Source organism: Colobus angolensis, unplaced genomic scaffold, assembly GCF_000951035.1.
Source record: "Colobus angolensis palliatus isolate OR3802 unplaced genomic scaffold, Cang.pa_1.0 Scaffold265, whole genome shotgun sequence".
Lineage (NCBI taxonomy): Eukaryota > Metazoa > Chordata > Mammalia > Primates > Cercopithecidae > Colobus > Colobus angolensis.
Genome location: NW_012115877.1, coordinates 1776217 through 1796941, shown reverse-complemented (window position 1 = coordinate 1796941; position 20725 = coordinate 1776217). Strand labels below are relative to the sequence as shown.

The 20725-nt window shown below is 40.2% G+C and overlaps 1 protein-coding gene across 4 annotated transcripts in view; it reads right to left on the bottom strand.

The window, feature by feature from the left end:
- Positions 1–20725, bottom strand: part of ATRX (alpha thalassemia/mental retardation syndrome X-linked) — a 295353-nt gene that overhangs the window by 209824 nt on the left and 64804 nt on the right. For all 4 annotated transcript variants that reach the window (XM_011947439.1, XM_011947441.1, XM_011947440.1 and 1 more), the window contains exon 2: positions 15778–15890. In XM_011947439.1, coding sequence (XP_011802829.1) covers positions 15778–15890 — 113 coding nt within the window. The remainder of the gene's footprint in view (positions 1–15777; positions 15891–20725) is intronic.

Below are 20725 nucleotides of genomic sequence, written 5' to 3'. Positions count from 1 at the left end.
AAAAAAAAAAAAAAAAAGAATCATGGGAATAAAATTAGTTCAGGAAGATTGATGGGTACAAGGACAATAAACAAAAATCAATGTTATGTCTATACATTTGCAATGAATAATCTCAAAATGAAACTAAGAAAAGAATTCCATTTATAACAGAATTAGAAGGAAATAATTTACAAAAAAAAAGAAGTACAAAACATACTCTGAAAATTATAAAATGCCACTGAAAGAAATTAGAGATCTAAATCAATGGAAAAACACTTCATATTCATGAATTAGAAGACAACATTTTTTTTTTAAATTAGGGACAGACTCTCACTCTACTGCCCAGGCTGGAGTGTAGTGGTGTAGGCTCACTGCAGCCTCAAACTCCTAGGCTCAAGTGATCCTCCTGCCTCAGCATCCTGATTAGCTGGCACCACAGGCACATGCCACCATGGCTGGCTAATTTTTAAATATTATGTAGATGGGGTCTGGCTATGTTTCCCAGGCTGGTCTCAAATTCCTGTCCTCAAGTAATGCTCCCACCTCAGCCTCCCAAAGTGCTGGAATTACAGACATGAGTCATCGCACCTCACCAGTGATAAAACATTAAACATCCTTGAGATACAATTTACATACCATACAATTTACCCATTTAAAGCACACAATTCCATCAGCCACCAGGCCAAGCCACAAGATTTATCATTCTTATGATGCCAATGTTACAGACTCTTTGGGGTGTCACTTTTCTGGCCAGAAACATCTGTGGCTGGTGGTACCTGTGCCAGAGTTTTGCTCGGGCCTGCTGGGCTCGTCCCGCCTATTTGGCCTGGCCGGCTACACTTGGCTCATGCCACTGACCTGTATCCTATGCTGGCCAAGAGAGACTGCATGAAGCAGCAAGGGGTGTATGAGCAAGTGTGGGGTCCAGCCACTGTGCTATCAGACATGCTAGGGGCTGCAGCAGGGCACGCAGCTCCAGGTGCCAGCATGGGCATCAGCTCTTTCTCTGTGAGGCTGCACCTGGACCAGGAACACCACAAGCAGCATCCACAGCTGGCACCAGGGAACACGGTGGCACCCAGAAGGCTGGAGACACCAGGAACCGCAGGCAGGGCCCCAAAGAGAGAGTCACAGCCCTGGCTCGGGGAGCTCCCAGGTCTGGGCTCCCCAGAGGGCTGCAGCTCTTCTTTCCTTCTCTTCACCTGCAACAGGTGAGCAAGGGGCATGTCTCAGCCCTGTTTGTGTTACAGCTCTTTTAGCCTCATTCAGCAGATCCCAAGTTCTTGTCCTGCACCCAAGAAGAATGAGGTACACAGAAAAGTGGAGAGTAAGCAAGATAAAGAGGGGCTTTATTGAGCAATAGAACAGCTCAGAGGAAACCCAAAGGGGCAACTCCTTTCCACAGTCAGGGTATCCCAACAAGTGCTCAGCTCCTAGCAGAGAGAGTGGCTCTTCTCTACTAGGCAAGTCATTACAAGCTGCTCCTCTCAGCAGCTGATCATCCCATCATTTGCACAGCTCTCACTAGAGAGGAGGCCCTAGTATGGGTGGTACCTGTCTGCAGGAAGGTCGTCCCATTGTCTCTGCAGCTCTCAGCAAAGAGGAGGCCCTAGAGTGGGTGGCACCTCTTTGCAGGAAGGTCATCTTGTCATATCTGCAGCTCACAGCAGAGAGGAGGTCCTAGAGTGGGTTGCTCCTCTCTGCAGCTGGTCACCTGACATCTGTTCAGCTCTGGCTGAGCCTGGGGCTTTTATGGGCCTCAGAGGGGAGGATGTGCACGCCAGCTGGTCCAGGGGCGGGCCCAGAAAAGGCACCACAAGTTCCCACTCTGATCCATGTGACTGGCAGCCCAACCCCCAGCCTTCAGGCTTTCCCTGGCCTGAAGGTGGGTCCTCACCAGGGACCCACCACCTTCCACTCAGGAACCTACCTCCTGCTGCTGTTCATGGCACCCAGGCTGTAGATGCAAAGGGGCACCTGCAAGTCAATGCTGAACTGCCCTCAGCCCTGCCTCAGCTTCCCTATGTTTGTCAGTACCCAATGTCCAGAGGGGGGCCAAGGCAGCAGAAGGCTGGCGTGTCAGCAGTTCCCCGAGCATATGCACACCTGGCCAGGCTGCAACAGCATCCAGGCTCGGCCCCAACTTTGCCCCAAGATCACAGCAGGTGCCAACAGCAAGGAGAAGCCAGGCAGCAGGAGCAGGCACTTCCAAGCCTATGAGGGCAAAGCAGGGGCCTTCCCTGGCCCCAAGAGTGCAGAGACGCCTGGGTCTGCAGTACCCCCATGATTTGGGTGGCTGCAGCTGCACCCAGTGGGGCAGGGCTCCTGCCTGCCCCATAAAGCAGGAGGCCCAGGTCTACACCCACGATTTGGGCAGCTACAGCTGTACCCAGGAGGGCGGGACACCAGCCTGCTCCATAAAGCGGGAGGACTGGATCTGTAGCTATGGTTTGGGTGGCTGTGGCTGCACCTGGGGCTCCTGCCTGCTTCGTGGAGCAGAAGGCCAGGGTCTGTAGCCGCAGTTTGGGAGACTGCAGCTGCACCCAGGAGGGTGGGTCTCCTGTCTGCTCCATGGAATGAGAGGCCTGGGACTGTAGTCACGGTTTGGTCAGCTGCTGTTGCACCTAGGAGGGTGGGGCTCACGCCTGCTCCCAAGACTCAAGAGCACAGGGATGCCCAGGTCTACAGTCATGGCTTAGGCAGCTGCAGCAAGACCCAGGGAGCTCCCGCCCCAACTTGGAAGGGGCGGGGCTCCTGCTTGCCCCTGGCTCCCACCAACTCTATAGACCGTGCAGCCCTGGCCATGTTTCCCTGCTGTAGCCAGTGTGATGGCAGCAGCCACTCCAGACGGCTCACCACTGCCATCAGCAATACTCCACAAACTAATCTACAGATACACTGCAATCTCTGTCAGAATCCCAGCTGACTTCTTTGTAAAAACTGACAAGCTCATTCCAAAATTCATATGGACCAGGCGTGGTGGCTCAGACCTTTAATCCCAGCACTTTGGGAGGCCAAGGTGGAAGGATCACTTGAGGACAGAAGTTTAAGAACAGTCTCAGAAACATAGTGAAACTCCATCTCTACCAAGAAAAAACAAAGAGTTAAAATTCATAGGGAATTGAAAACATTCAGAATAGGCAGATAATCTTGAAAAATGAAAAGTACGAAGACTCACACTTCCTGATTTTGTCAGTACTCCACAGTCTTGATTGCCATAGTTTTGTAAAACTACACAACAACTTTGGTGCAACTTTGCACAAAACTGTAAAACAATGCCATCAAGACCATGGAGTACTGGTAAAAGGACAAACAGATGAACAGAATAGAATTAAGAGTCCAGAAATAAACCCACATATATATGAGCAGCTGATTTCTTTTTTCTTTTTTTTTCTTGGAGACAGGATCTCACTCTGTCACCCAGGCTAGGATGCAGTGGTACAATCATGGCTCACTGCAGCCTCAGTCTCCTGGGCTCAAGTGATCCTTCTGCCTCAGCCTCCCAAGTAGCTGGGACTACAGGCACACACCACTAAGCCTGGCGTTTTTGTTTTTTTTTTAATAGAGATGGAGTCTCACTGTGTTGTCCAGGCTGGTCTGGAACTCCTGGGCCTGAGTACCCCTCCCGACTCAGTCTCCCAAAGTGCTAGGATTACAGACGTGAGCCACCATGCCCGGCAGGCCCACTGATTTCTGACAAAGGTGGCAAAACCATTCAATGAAGAAAGGATAGTCTTTCAACAAATGATGCTGAGACAACTGGATAGAAACCTACAAAAAATGAAGTTGGGCCCCTACCTCACAATATATACAAAATATTAACTCAAAGTAGATTAAAGACCTAAATGTAAGAACTAAATCTATAAAACATTTAGGAGAAAACATGGGGGTAAATCTTCATTACCTTCAATTTGGTAATGGATTCTTAAAGACACCAAAAGAATGAGCAACAAAAGGAAAATCAGATAAATAAAAGTTCATCAAAATTAATAACTTTTATGCTTCAATTAAAGACAACCCAACTGGGTGCAGTGTCTCGTGCCTGTAATCCCCGCTACTTTGGAGCCCGAGGTGAATCACTTGAGGCCAGGAGTTCAAGCTCAGCCAGGGCAACATGGTAAGACCTTATCTCCAAAATAAAAAAAAAAAAAATACTAGCTGGACTTGGTGGCACACGACTGCAGTCTCGTATACTTGGGAGGCTGAGATGGGAGGATTGCTTGTACCCAGGAGTTCAAGGCTGCAGTGAACTATGATCTTGCCACTGCACCCCAGCCTGAGCAACAGAGCAAAACCCTGTCTCTAAAAGTAAATAATGACAACTCAAAGAATAGGGGAAAATATTTCCAAATTATATATCTTATCCAAGTGTCCACTGAAATATGAATGGATAAACAAAATGTGGTATATACATACAATGGAATGGTATTGAGACTTCAAAAGAAATGTAATTTTGAGATACACTACAAAATGGATAACCTTCAATACATTGTGCTAAGTAGAATATGTCAGAAGGACAAATATTGTAGGATTATACATATATGAAGTTCCTAGAGTAGTCAAATTCACAGGAAGAGAATGTAGAATGGTGTTTGCAAGGCTAAGGAGAGGGAAGATTGGGGAGTTAGTATGCAGTGGGTACAGAGTTTCACTTGGGGAAGATGAAAAAGTTCTAGACATGGATGGTGGTGGTGAATGCACAACAATTTTAATGTTACAGGACTGTACACTTAAAATTAGTTAAAATGGTAATTTTTATGTTAACGCATATTTTACAATGAAAAAGGTACAATATATAAAGAATTCTTACAAATCAATAATGAAAGCATAAATACCCATTTAAAAACTGGGCAAAGGGGCTGGGCATGGTGGCTCACGCCTGTAATCCCAGCACTTTGGGAGGCCGAGGTGGGTGAATTGCTTAAGCACAGGAATTCAAGACCAGCTTGGACAACAAATTAAGACCCCGTCTCTATAAAAAATAAACAAAAATTAGCTGGGCACTGTGGCACACACTCATAGTCTTAGCTACTCGGGAGGTTGAATGGTGGGAAGATCATTTGAGCCAGGGAGATAGAGGGTGCAGTGAGCTGAGATCATGCCACTGCACTCCAGCCTGGGAAACAGAGCAGGACCCTGTCAAAAAAAAAAAAGACTGGGCAGAGGGTTTGAATAAAAATTTCTTCAAGGAATATATACAAACTACAAATAATCACATGAAATGATGTTCAACATCATTAGCCTTCAGGCAGTTAAAAACTAAAATCACAATGAGATAATACTTCACATGCACTAGAATGGCTAGAATCAAAGTCTGTTATTAACAATGTTTGGCATGGATGTGAAGAACTCACAATCTTTATATACTCCTGGTGGAAAAGTAAAATAGTATCTCCACTTTGGAAAACAGTTAGACATTTCCTCACACAACTTAACATAGTTACCATATAAATCCAGCAATTAAGATTCCTAGGTATATACATAAGATAAACAAAAATATATGGCTACACACAAAACTACATACCAATATTTACAGCCGCATTATTCCTAATAGCCAAAACATGGGAACAAGCCAAATGTCCATCAATGGATAAACGGATAAACAAATATGGTATACACATATAATGGAATATTATGTGGCCATGAAAAGGAATGGAGTACTAATACATGTTACAACAGATATCTTGAATACATTATGCTAAATGAAAGAAATCAGCCACAAAAACACATATTTATATGATGCCATTCATATGAAAGTCCAAAATAGGGAAATAGGCCAGACGCAGTGGCTCACGCCTGAAATCCCACAACTCTGGGGACCTGAGGTGGGCAGATAACTTGAGGCCAGGAGTGTGAGACAAGCCTGGCCAACACGGCAAAACCCCATCTCTAATAAAAACTACAAAAATTAGCCAGGTTTGGTGGTGCATGCCTGTAATCCCAGCTACTTGGGAGGCCAAGGCACAAGAATCACTTGAACCTGGAAGGCAGAGGTTGCAATAAGCCAAGATAGCCACTGCACTCCAGCCTGGGCAACAGAACGAGACTCTGTCTTTAAAAAAAAAAAAAAACTCAAAACAGGGAAATATAAAAAATAAGAAAGTAGATTAGTGATTTCTTAGAGCTAGGGGGTGATAGCTAAAGGGTATGGAGTTTCTTTTTGAGGTGATAAAAATGTTCTAAAATTGACTGTGGTGATGGTTGCACATATGTGTAAATATTAAATATACTAAAAACCACTGAATTTTATACTTTAAATGCATTAATTGTATGGCATGTATTTCAATAAGGATGCTTAATGTTTTATTACCAGCCAGGTGCAGTGGCTGATGCCTGTAATCTAAATACTTTGGGAGGCCACGGTGGGAAGATCACTTGAGGCCAGAAGTCTGAGACCAGCCTGGGCAACAGAGCCAGGCCCCGTCTCTATGGAACATTAAAAAATTAGCTGGGTGTGGTGGCATGTGCCTGTATTCTCGGCTACTCCAGAGGCTGAGGCAGTCTCAGCTACTCAAGAGGCTGAGGCAGGAGGATCACTTGAGCCTAGGAGTTAGAGGTTGCAGTGAGCTATAATTGCACCACTGCACTCCAGCCTGGGCAACAGAGCAATATCCTGTTTCTTTTTAAAAAGAATTTATTACCCATTAAGTAAATGCAAATTAAAACCACAATGAGATACCATAAATATCAAATGGCGAAAAGTTAAAAATAGTATTAACACCCAGTGTTAACAAGAATGTGGAGAAACTGGATCACTCACACACTACTGTGGGAATATAAAATAGTACAACCATTCTGGAAAACAGTTCAAGAGTTTCTTTTAAAAAAAATGAACATGCAAGAGCAGAAAAGATAACTATTAGGTACTGGGCTTAATACCTAGATGATGAAATAATCTAAACCATAAACCCCAGTGATGCTACTTTACCTATGTGACAAACCTTCACAGGTACCCCTGAACCTAAAAGTTAAAATAAATAAATAAATATCAATCAATCAATCAATCAATAAATGCACTGATAGAGTCCAGTGGAGTTAAAAAAAAAAAAGAAATGCAAGCCAGGTGCAGTGATTACCTGCGGTCAGGAGTTCATAATAAGCCTGGCCAACATAGTGAGACTCTGTCTCTACCCAAAATAAAATAAAATGCAAATGTAGTTTAATTAATTCAATAAAAATAAATGTGCAACCATCATATGAACTGCAAAATGCACTCCTGGCATTTATTGCAAAGAAATGAAAACATAAATTAATATAAAAACTTATATATAAATATTCACCACCAACTTTAATTGTAACAACCGAAATCAGGAATTGGCCCAGATTTGCGTTAACAAATAAATGATTAAACAAACTACAGTACAGGCTGGGCGCGGTGGCTCACACCTGTAATCCCAGCACTTTGGGAGGCCAAGGTGAGTGGATCACCTGAGGTCAGGAGTATGAGACCAGCCTGGCAAACATGGTGAAATCCCTCTCTACTAAAAATACAAAAATTAGCCGAGTGTGGTGGTGCATGCCTGTAATCCCAGCTACTCTGGAGGCTGAGGCAGGAGAATCACTTGAACCTGGGAGGCGGAGGTTGCAGTGAGCCAAGATCATGCCACTGCCCTCCAGCCTGGGTGACAAAACGAGACTCCGTTTCAAAAAAAAAAAAAACCTGCGGTACAGGTTGCGTATCCCTTATCCAAAATGCACAGGACCAGAAGTGTTTCAAATTTTGGATTTTTTCAGATTCTAGCACATTTGCACTATTCTGGTTTATTCACATTAGGGATTTAGCATCCCTAATCTGAAAATCCCAAATGCTCCCATGAGCATTTCCTTTGAGTGTGTCACATCAGCACTCAAAAGTTTCCGATCTTGGAACATTTCAGATTTCTGATTCCGGGGTTAAGGATACTCAATCTGTATATCCATACCATGGAATATTACCCTGCAATTAAAAGGAAAGGACTGTTGATACATACAACATGAATGAATCTCCACAGAATTATGCCAAGTGAAAACACTCCAAAACACCCCAAAAGATTATTTACTATATAACTCATTAAACATATTTGAAATGACAAAATTCTCAAAATGGAAGACAGATTAGTGGTTGCCAGGTGTTAAGCATAGGCAGAGGTAGGGGGAGGGAAGTGTGTGTGATTATAAAATGCCAATATGAGGAATCCTGTGTTGATGAACTATTCTGTATCTCAACTGTGGTGGTAGATGCATGAATCAACCCAGGTAAAAAGAATTGTATAGAACTTTAACACACACACACACACACACACACACACAAGTACAAGTAAAACGGATGGAAATCTTGATTAACAGATTTTATCAATGTCAATATTCTGGTTGTGATATTGTATTCCAGTTTTATATGTTACCATTGGGGGAAACTGCCAAAGTGCATAAGAGCTCTCTCTATATTAGTTATTAAAACTGCATGTAAATTTATAATTACAAATAGAAATTTAAACTTAAAAAAATTCTCAGCACACTAGGAATAGAGGGGAACTTCCTCAACTTGATAAAGAGCATTTACAAGAAACCTGTAAAGCAAACATACTTCACTGTGAAAGACTGAATGTTTTCCCACTAAAATTGGCAACACTAAGAAGATGTCTGCTATCATCATTATTCTTCAATGCAATATTGGAAAATACAGAAAATCCTAGCTAATATAATGAAGCAAGAAAAGAAATTAAAAGGCATACAGATGGAAAGGAAAAAATAAAACTATCCCTATTTGCAGGTGACATAACTGTCTAAGTAGAAAATTCCAAAGAATCTACAAGAGGGGGGAAATACTATTTAGAACTAATAAGTAAGTTCAGCAAGTTCGCAGGATACAAGGCCAACATAAAAAGTCAACTGGGCTGGGTGTGATGGCTCACGCCTGTAATCGGAGCACTTTGGGATGCTTAGGCAGGCGGATCACTTGAGGTCAGGAGTTCGAGACCAGCCTGGCCAACATGGTGAAACCCTGTCTCTACTAAAAATACAAAAATTAGCTAGGCGTGGTGGCAGGCGCCTGTAATCCTAGCTATTCAGGAAGTTGAGGCACAAGAATCACTTGAACTCAGGAGGTGGAAGTTGCTGTGAGCTAAGATTGTACCACTGCTCTCCAGCCTGGACAACAAAAGCAAAACTCTGTCCAAAGAAAAAAAACAAACAAACAAAAAGTCAACTGAATTTCTATATACCTTCAATGAATAAATGGAATCTGAAACTTTATTTTATTTTGATTTTATTTTTATTTTATTTATAATTTTTTTTTTTTCTCCTGAGACGGAGTTTTGCTCTTGTTGCCCAGGCTGGAGTGCAATGGCACGATCTCGGCTCACCACAACCTCCACCTCCTGGGTTCAAGTGATTCTCCTGCCTCAGCCTCCAGTGTAGCTGGCATTACAGGCATGTGCCACCACGCCTGTCTAATTTTGAATTTTTAGTAGAGACGGGGTTTCTCCGTGTTGGTCAGGCTGGTCTCGAGCTCCCGACCTCAGGTGATCTGCCCGCCTCGGCCTCCCAAAGTGCTGGGATTACAGGTGTGAGCCACTGTGCCTGGCCCAGAATCTGAAACTTTAAAACAAAACAAAAGAATTTAAAACAGCACTCAAAAACTTGAACTACTTGGGTAAAATTCTCACAAAGTGTGTGCAAGATTAGTATACAGACAACTACAAACACTAGGCCAAGTGAGAGTTTCTGTTGACTCCTTTTCTTCCTGAGTATGGTTTAAACATTCCTATCCTTTACATGTGTTTGGTTGATAACGATCCCGTTTTATAGTTGTTTCTTGGAGAAAGGATTCAAGTTTTTCTGTACACTTTTTAATGTTTTCTGTTTTCTACTGGCTCTATTGGTCTATTAATCAATCATCAAATTCACTGACACTTCTACTGCTACCTTGCATGTCTTGTTAAGTACAATGATGTTATTCTGAACTTAGTAATTTATTCAGAAATTAAATTTTTCAGTTCTAGAATTTCAAAATGGTTTTTAACAGTTTCTATTTCTGCACTGAAATTTTCTACCTGTCCATGCATCATAAACATATTTGCCTTTTTGTACTCAAATATGACTATAATAGCTGCTTTAATATTCTTGTTGCTAATTTCAACAGATAAGTCAGTCTCTATTGATCCCTTTTCCCTTTGAGCATGGATCACATTTCCTTTCTTCATCTATCTAGTATTTTGGACTGGACACTGGACACTGTGAAAAATACAGTGAAGACACTGCATTCTGTTAGATTCCTCCAAAGAGTTGACACATTTGTTAAAACAGACAGTTGGCCAGGCTCAAGCCTGTAATCCCAGCACTTTGGGAAGCCAAGGCAAGTGGATTGCCTGAGGTCAGGAGTTCAAGACCAGCCTGGCCAACATGATGAAACCCCATCTCTATTAAAATACAAAAATTAGACAGGCACAGTGGTAGGTGCCTGTAATCCCAGCTACTAGGGAGGCTGAGGCAGGAGAATCGCTTGAACCCGGGAGGCAGAGGTTGCAGGGAGCTGAGATCGCATAACTGCATACCAGCCTAGGCAACAGAGTAAGACCCTGTCTCAAAAAACAAACAAACAAACAAACAGATAGTTAACTTACTTGAAATGAAACTCCAAACCCTTTCCACCCTGTAGTACCAAACAACTCAAAGCTTTAGTTCTGTTCTTTTAGTCCTAACCAGGCTGGTTGGAATCTGGGGTGCACTTAGGCAACTGGACCAGAGCTATCGGTAGAGTTTTCGTGCGATCTGGTTTTCCCATTCTGTGGCTCTTTTCTAGGTGGGATCTCTCTACTCATGCTACAGCTGCTGTGGTCTCACTAAATTTTTTCCTTGATTTCACATCCAATAAGACTATAGATTTTTATCCAAGTCTTAACTGCCACAGATGGAGCTAAGTGGATCCTTGGCTGAAGCAAAAAGGATTAACAATGGGGAATTGAGTCATTGCCACTTCTTTCTTCCATATGTTAACTCCCCTCCAGTTTATCTACTTTGTTGATATCTAGCCTTCAGTATGCTGCCCAGAATTTATAATTGGTATTTGTGAATGACATCTGTTTGTCCAACTGGAGATACCACTACTGAAGGAGTTCCTCAACTAGTGAACACAGGACTCCAACAACATAACATTATTCTAAAGAGAAAAAGAACTTTAAACAAATACTGAACTATAGTTACATTTCTTTAATGTGATGGTATGGTTAACAATTCTGAAACTATGGGTACAATGAGAACTAGACAAATGAATACAAATAAATTGGGGAAAGGCCAGGTTTGGTGGCTCACGCCTGTAATCAGAGCACTTTGGGAGGCTGAGGCAGGTGGATCACCTAAGGTCAGGAGTTCCAGGCCAGCCTGGCCAACATGGCAAAATCCCATCTCTACTAAAAATGTAAAAAGTAGCAGGCCACGGTGGTGCGCACCTGTAGTCCCAGCTACTTAGGAGGCTGAGGCAGGAGAATCACTTGAACCCAGGAGGCGGAGGTTGCAGTGAGCTGAGATGGCGCCACTGCACTCCAGCCTGGGTGATAGAACGAGACTCCATCTCAAGAAAATTAAAAATAAAAATAAATAAATAAATTGGGGATAGGCCAGGCGCAGTGGTTCACACTTGTAATCCCAGCACTTTGGGAGGTCGAGGCAGGCGGATCATGAAGTCAAGAGATCAAGACCATCCTGGCCAACATGGTGAAACCCTGACTCTACTAAAAACACAAAAATTAGCTGGGTGTGGTGGCACGTGACTGTAGTCTCAGCTACTTGCTAGACTGAGGCAGGAGAATCGCTTGAACCCAGGAGGCGGAGGCTGCAGTGATCTGAGATCACACCACTGCACTCCAGCCTGGCAACAGAGTGAGACTCCATCTCAAAAATAAATAAATAAAAACATAAAAATAAATAAATTGGGGATAATAGGAACCAGGTTTCTTTCTGTTGGAGAAAGAAGTTAAAAATATGAAAAGGGGAAGTCTAGAAAGAAGACTGTGGAATTGAATTAAAATTAAAAGTATCAGTATCAACTCATGAAAATATAAAACATATTATTGGCTTTCTCTGTAAGAGCTTGGAAACAAAGACATCTTAGTAGCAATAAGCACATCACACACCCTGATCTTGATTTCCAAACACTATATCCCACTAAAAGAAATCAGAACTCCTGCGAAAAATAACTGATTCTGGGGCTGGGGAACAGCGAATGGAAAGCAAGCCTTGAATACTTTGAGGGGACAGAAAGAAAGAAAGTGTTCAAGAAATGGTGAGGACTTGTAAAAAGGTCAGCAGGAGCCATCCAGATGGGGTTCCTACTAGCCAAAACTGATACAATTTGAGCATCAAAATAAATAATGACAGAGAATATTCATCGAAAAATTGTAAGTACATACTGATACAAATAACTGAATAGGTTAGAACATGAACCCCTCCCTTACAATAATATATCAACTAATAAACACAGAAGGAAAGACAGATTAGAATATCATCATTTTGAACCCATCATAGGAATAAATTATTCAGCTAAGAATCACAAATGTGTGCTGTGATAAACAGACTTTCTAGGAATGGCCCACAAGATTCTACACCACTAATCCCCAGAAACAATCAATGTGATGACATATCACTCCCATAACTGTGTTATGTAATATGGCACAGTTGATCTTAAACTCGATAGATAACCAGGAGGAGATGAGAGGGAGGGGGACCTAATCTAATCACATGAATCCTTAAAAACAGAAAAATTTCTCCAGCTGGTAGCAGGTGGCTGCAGAATTAGCAAGCAAAAAGCTAAGTCAGAGAGCTTCAAAGCTTGAGAGTGACTTGATGTGCTGTTGCCAGTTTTGAAGATGGAGGGCATCATGTGAGAAGAAATGAAGACACCTGAAAAGAGCCAGGAGGGGGTCCTGGCCAATAGTGAGTGAGAAAGAAGGACCTCCAACCTATCATCATAAGGAACTGAATTCTGCCAACAACCTGAATGAGCTTAGGAATGGATTTTTCTACAGTCTCCAGAAAGGAACCTAGTCCTACTAACATCTTGATTTTGACCTTGTGATACCCTGAGAAAGGTCCAGCAAGGTCCAAAGGACTCCAAACCTACAGAACTGTAAAATAACAAATCTGGGTTACTTTAAGCTGCAAAGTTTGTGGTCATTTGCAAAAGAAAACATACTGAGTTAAGTTTTGATAATAAAAAGAATACCTTAGTAATCTCAAAGTGCCCCCCATTAAATTAGTTATTAGTAACAATGGAATACATCATAACTTTATACTGGGTTTATCTAGCAAACACAACCATAACCAAACAACTTAAGTTGACATCACCAGTAAAGGAGCAAATCACATCATGTGCCATGTAATAGGATGCATGAAGAACAGAACATCACTTTATGTAGTATTCCTGCCAAAAATATATAACCTGAATCTAATCATAACTAAACAGATAATCCCGAGGGCCATCCGACAAAGTATTACACCTATACATTTAAAAAAAGTCATAGTCCCAAAAGGCAGACAAACTGCTTCAGATTTTTAAAAGACCAAAGAAACATGACTACTAAATCTTGAACTTGATCCTGAATTTAAGGGGGAAAAACTTATCTATGAACATTACTGGGGGAATTGATCATATAAGAATGGGGACTGTGGCTTAAATAACTTTATGTTATTTACTTTAACCTACCTATTTAGCTTTCCCATTCTTATTCATTACTTCCTGTATTTTGGTGTTGCCATTTCAAATTATTTTCCTTCCCATTTCAGAAAACCTATAATTTCCTCTAGTGTAGTTATTCACTCTAGTGTAGGTTTGTTGACATCAAGTTCTCACTTTTTGTTTGCCCAGATAAGGCTTGATTCCACCCTTCATTTATGAAGGATGTTTTCACTGAATATATAGTTCTATGCTGCAATTACAATCACATGCTGCATAAAGACATTTCACTCAATGACTGACCACATAGACATCGGTGGTCCCATAAGATTGTAATACTATATTTTTACTGCACCTTTTCTATGTTTTCATGTGTTTAGATACACGAATATTTACCATTGTGTTCCAATTACCTACAGTATTCAGTACAACAACATGCTGCACAGGTTTGTAGCCTATGAGCAACAGGCTATAACATATAGCCTAGGTGTGTAGTAGCCTATATAAGTACACTCCATAATGTTTGCACAATGACAAAAATCACCCAACAATGCTTTCTCAAAAAACATATCCCCATAGTTAAGTGATGCATGACTGTATTTTTCTTTGACATTTTAAAGAAATCATTTCGTTTTCATCTGCCTTCTATCATTTCTGTTGTTAAGTGAGCTGCCAGTGTTACTGTTATTCCTTTGAAAATAATATTTTTTTTCCTCTGGCTACTTAAGAGATTTTTCTCTTGGTTTATGTTCTTTAGGAGTTTGGTTATGATATGCCTAGCTATAGTTTTCTTTATATTTATCCTGCTCAGGGTTCACAAAACTTATTGAATCTCTAGTTCGATGTCCTTCATCACTTTTTAGAAAATGCTCAGCCCGCATCTCTTCAAATTGGACTTTTAACCAGTTTTCTTTCTTCCTTCTAGAACTCTAATTACACATATGGTTGAACTTTTCACTATAACTCTCTTATACCTTTTTTGTACATATCGTGTGTGTCTGTGTGCATGTGTATTGTAGTTACCCTTGAAAACCTGAAAATGCTAACTGTTGCATGATACAAAATGTTTTTCTAAAAAAGGGAACCAAGTACAATGGCTCTTGCTTATAATTTCAGCTACTCAGGAGGCTGAGGCAGGAGAATCATTTGAGGCTAGGAAGTTCAAGACCAGTCTGGACAACATAGCAAGACCATGTCTCTAAAAAATTTTTTTTGAAAATTAACCAGGCATGGTGGCACACACCTGTACTCCCACCTACTGGGGAGGGTGAGGTGAGAAGATTGCTTGAGCCCAAGGAGTTTGAGGCTGCAGTGAGCTATGATCACACCACTACACTCCAGTCTGGGTGACAGAGCAAGACCTCGTCTCTTAAAAAAAAGAAAAAAGTCTTTTTAAAAAGAGACAGAGACAGGGACGTAGAGAGGAGGTGTTAAGTGGTTTTATTTTAAAAAAATAAATACACCAAATCTACTCAGGGATATTATCAAACAACATAAAAATTTAACTCTTACGCTGGGTGCGATGGCTCATGCCTGTTATCCTAGCACTTTGGGAGGCCAGTGAGGGCGGATCACTTGAGTTCCAGACCAGCTTGTACTAAAAATACAAAAATCAGCCGGACATGGTGGCAGACGCCTGTGATCCCAGCTACTCAGGAGGCTGAGGCAAGAGAATAGCTTGAGCCCAGGAGGCAGAAGTTGCAGTGAGCCAAGATCATGCCATTGTACTCCAGCCTGGGTGACAGAGCGAGACTCCATCACAAAAATAAAAATAAAAATTTAACTCCTAATACATGAATAATTGCTAGGATAAAACATTCCTGTAGTACTCCTGCCTCTTCTAATATTATTTTTTCACCATCAACATTGACCAGCCACTCTATAACACATGTCCATTACAAATAAAACCATAAGTGCTTCCTTTTCTAAGCTTTGTATAGTCATACTTACCAAAATTAAAATCTCCTATATCAGATATAGCTAAGATACATAATAGGGGCTTCTATAAAGCTTGCTAATCTGTCATTTTTCACAAACTGAAATCTTCTAAAAGCTGCTCCCTGAATAAAATAAGTGGTTACCTCCATAAGTGTAAAAAAAAAAAAAATAGAAAAAGACTAGAAGGTATAGCACATTCTTTTTCAATTTACCTGTGTTTTGATTCATTGCAAGTCGTGGAGGAGAACTTGTTTCTTCAGATTCTTCTGATGAGTGTGCAAGGAAGTCATGAAGCTTCTGCACCAATGTATTCAACTTGCTTTCACTATTAAAACAAAATTTAAAGAATTCCCTTAATTAGCCTTTCATGTTTTAAATTAATTGTAAAGCTCTAGCAAACTGAAAATATAGCCATACTGTAAGTCGTGTAAGAGTATGCACATTCAAAGTAAAAACTAAGGGAAATGTTACAGCTGTGGGTGTAGAAAGAAAAAATATTAAAGAAAACGAATTTTAGGCTGGGTGTGGTGGCTCATAATAGAGCATGGTGGCTCGTGCCTGTGGGTCTCAGCTACTCAGGAGGCTGAGGTGGGAGGATGGCTTGAGCCCTGTGAGACAGAGGTAGCAGTGAGCTGAAATCATGCCACTGCACTCTAGCCAAGGTAACAGAGTCAGACACTGTCTCAAAAAAAAAAAAAACAAGAATTTTATTTCACTAAGGATATAAAAATATGAGTAACACAGACTACCTGTACACTTACCTAGGATTAAAATATCATTTAAGGAAACTGCTATTACTTACTAAACATTTTGAAAATACTGAGGTCTTTCAATGTACTCTATATGATGTTTTTAAACAGAAGTTAAACTTTGTGTTACTTAAAAATGTATCAGAAAATGCTACCCTTAAGTTAATTCTTAACAAACAATAAACCTACCTACCACAAAAGAATTTTAAAAGAAATCAAAAGAAAATTTGGGGGATTAAGCAGCAAAAAGGTATTCATATTTAAATTATATCCATTCCTATTTCACAACAAATAGCTGATCCTTGTACTTATCTTGTCATATTATCATTAGGTACCTAAGTTATTATTTCCTCTCACTTGTATATAGCTTATATTTGGGAAATCCTTAGAAATCAAAACATAGATGTAGATTATCACTTCAAGAAAGATTTATACTCGCCAACACCCAGAAAAAGAGAGGTCAAGATTTTCCTTTCCATCATTTAATAAAAATAATTCAGTAATTTATCAAATATATTTACAGAACACTTACTCTCTGAAAGGCCTAAGCGGTGTTTTGGTTTATTATTCTATCCTCTGCTTGACACAGAAGAACTGTATAACTGACTGGCATAAAGATGAACAAAACATAGAAGAGGACTTGCAAGAGCTCCATCGCCCAGGGAAATATTTCCTTAACTAAGTTTTATAGCATCAACTCTTAAGTTACATAATAGATGTATCAGTAATTCGACAGGGTTTTAAGGAGTTAAAACTTTAAATAAGGAAAGTATAAGTTTACCCCCATTGTTTTTCCTTAGAGTTAGCCTCTTGCTCTGTCATACAAGCTTGAGCACAGTGACGTGACCTTGACTCACTGAGGCCTCAAACTCTTGGGCTAAAGCGATCATCCTGCCTCAGCATCTTGAGTACCTATGGCACACACCTATGCTCTTAGTTGAGGAATTGTGGCACACAACAATACTCTTAGCTAAACTTTTCTTTAATTTTTTGTAGAGATGGGGTCCAGTTATGTTGCCCAGGATGATCTGAAACTCCTGGCCTCAAGAAATCCTCCCACCTCAGCCTCCCAAAGCATTGGGATGACAGGTGTGAGCAACCATGCCCAGGCCCATTTTTAATAAAAGTCAAAACTTTTGCATGTCAAGGGGCAACATCAAGAAAGTGAAAAGACAACCAACACAATGACAGAAAACGATTTTCAAATCCTATATCTCATGAGGGTCTGGTAACCAGAATACATAAAGAATTCTTACAATTAAACAACAAAAAGACAACTCAATTTTTAAAAGGGGTAAAAGACTTAGATATACATTTCTCAAAAGAATATATACAAACGACCAATAAGCACATGAAAAAATGCTCAAGATCATTAGTCATATCAGGGAAATGCAAATCAAAACCATAAGAAGAAACCAATTTATACTCAGTAGGATGGATATAATAATTTTAAAAACAAATTAAAGACATACATAGGCTCAAAATAAAGGGATGGAGGAATATTTACCAAGCAAATGGAAAGCAAAAAAAAAAAAAAACCAGGGGTTAAATCCTAGTCTCTGATAAAACAGACTTTAAACCAACAAAGATCAAAACAGACAAAGAATAGTGTTACATAATGGTAAAGGGATCAATACAACAAGAAGAGCTAACTATCCCAAATATACATGTACCCAATACAGGAGCATCCAGAATCATAAAGCAAGTTCTTAGAGACCTACAAAGAAACTTAGACTCCCACAAAATAATAGTGGGAGACTTTAATACCCCACTGTCAATATTAGACAGACGGACGAGACAGAAAATTAACAAGGATACACAAGACTTGAACTCACCTCTGGACCAAGCAGACCTAACAGAACTCTCAACCCCAAAGCAACAGAATATACATTCTTATCAGCACCTCATCGCACTTATTCTAAAATTGACCATATAATTAGAAGTAAAATACTCCTAAAGCAAATGCAAAAGAACAGAAATCATACCAGTCTCTCAGACTATAATGCAATCAAATTAGAACTCAGGGTTAAAAAACTCGTTCAAAACTGCACAACTACATGGAAACGGAACAACTTGCTCCTGAATGACTACTAGGTAAATAACGAAATTAAGGCAGAAATAAAGAAGTTCTTTGAAACCAATGAGAACAAAAAGATAACGAAACCAGAGTTTCTGGGACAAATTTAAAGCAGTGTGTAGAGGGAAATTTATAGCACTAAATGTCCACAAGAGAAAGCAGGAAACATCTAAAATCAACACCCTAACATCACAATTAAAAGAACTAGAGAAGCAAGAGCAAACAAATTCAAAAGCTAGCAGAAGACAAGAAATAACTAAGATCAGAGAAGAACTAAAGGAGACAGAGACAGGAAAAACCCTTCAAAATATCAATGAATTCAGGAGCTGATTTTTTGAGAAGATCAACAAAACAGACCGCTATCCAGACTGATAAAGAACAAAAGAGAGAAGAATCAAATAGACGCAATAAAAAATGATAAAGGGGATATCACCACTGATCCCACAGAAATACAAACTACCATCAGAGAATACTATAAGCACCTCTATGCAAATAAACTAGAAAATCTAGAGGAAATGGATAAATTTCTGGACATATACACCCTCCCAAGACAAAACAAGGAAGAAGTTGAATCCCTGAATACACCAATAAAAAGTTCTGAAGTTGAGGCTGTAATTAATAGTCTACCAATCAAAACAAGTCCAGCACCAGACAGATTCAAAGCCAAATTCTACCAGAGGTACAAAGAGGAGCTGGTACCATTCCTTCTGAAACTATTCCAATCAATAGAAAAGGAGGGAATCCTCCCTAACTCATTTCATGAGGCCATCATCATCCCGATACCAAAACCTGGCAGAGACACAACAAATAAAGAAAATTTCAGGCCAATACCTCTGATGAACATCGATGTGAAAATCCTCAATAAAATACTGGCAAACTGAATCCAGCAGCACATCAAAAAGCTTATCCACCATGATCAAGTGGGCTTCATCCCTGCGATACATGGCTGGTTCAACATATGCAAATCAATAAACATAATCCATCACATAAACAGAACCAATGACAAAAACCACATGATTATCTCAATAGATGCAGAAAAGGCATTCAATGAAATGCAACACCCCTTCATACTAAAAACTCTCAATAAACTAGGTACTAATGGAACATATCTCAAAATAATAAGAGCTATTTATGACAAACCCACAGCCAATATCATACTGAATGGGCAGAAACTGGAGGCATTCCCTTTGAAAACCAGCACAAGACAAGGATGCCCTCTCTCACCTCTCCTATTCAACGCAATATTGTAAGTTCTGGTCAGGGCATTCAGGCAAGAGAAAGAAATAAGGGGTATTCAATCAGGAAAAGAGGAAGTCAAATTGTCTCTGTTTGTAAATGACATGATTGTATATTTAGAAAACTCCATCGTCTCAGCCCAAAATCTCCTTAAGCTGATAAGCAACTTCAGTAAAGTCTCAGGATACAAAATCAATGTGCAAAAATCACAAGTATTCTTATACACCAATAACAGACAAACAGAGAGCCAAATCATGAGTGAACTCCCATTCACAATTGCTACAAAGAGAATAAAATACCTAGGAATACAACTTACAAGGAATATGAAGGACCTCTTCCAGGAGAACTACAAACTACTGCTCAAGGAAATAAGAGAGGACACAAATGGAAAAACATTCCATACTCATGGATAGGAAGAATCAATATCATGAAAATGGCCATACTGCCCAAAGTAATGTATACATTCAATGCTATCCCCATCAAGCTACCACTGACTTTATTCACAGAATCGGAACAAACTACTTTAAATTTCATATGGAACCAAAAAGGAGCCTGCAGGGTCAAGACAATTCTAAGCAAACAGAAAAAAAGCTGGAGGCATCGTGCTACCTGACTCCAAACTATACTGCAAGGCTACAGTAACAAAAACAGCATGGTACTGGTACCAAAATAGATATATAGACCAATGGAACAGAACTGAGACCTCAGAAATAACACCACACATCTACAACCATCTGATCTTTGACAAACCTGACAAAAACAAGCAATGGAGAAAGGACTCCCTATATAATAAATGGTGTTTGGAAAACTGGCTAGCCATATGCAGAAAACTGAAACTGGACCCCTTCCTTACACCTTAAACAAAAATCAACTCAACGATGGATGAAAGACTTAAACGTAAGACCTAAAACCATAGAAACCCTAGAAGAAAGCCTAGGCAATACCATTTAGGACATAGGCATGGGCAAAGACTTCACAATTAAAATATCAAAAGTAATGGCAGTAAAAGCCAAAATTGACAAATGGGATCTAATTAAACTAAAGCTTCTGCACAGCAAATATATATATATACACATATATATATAATATACATAATTT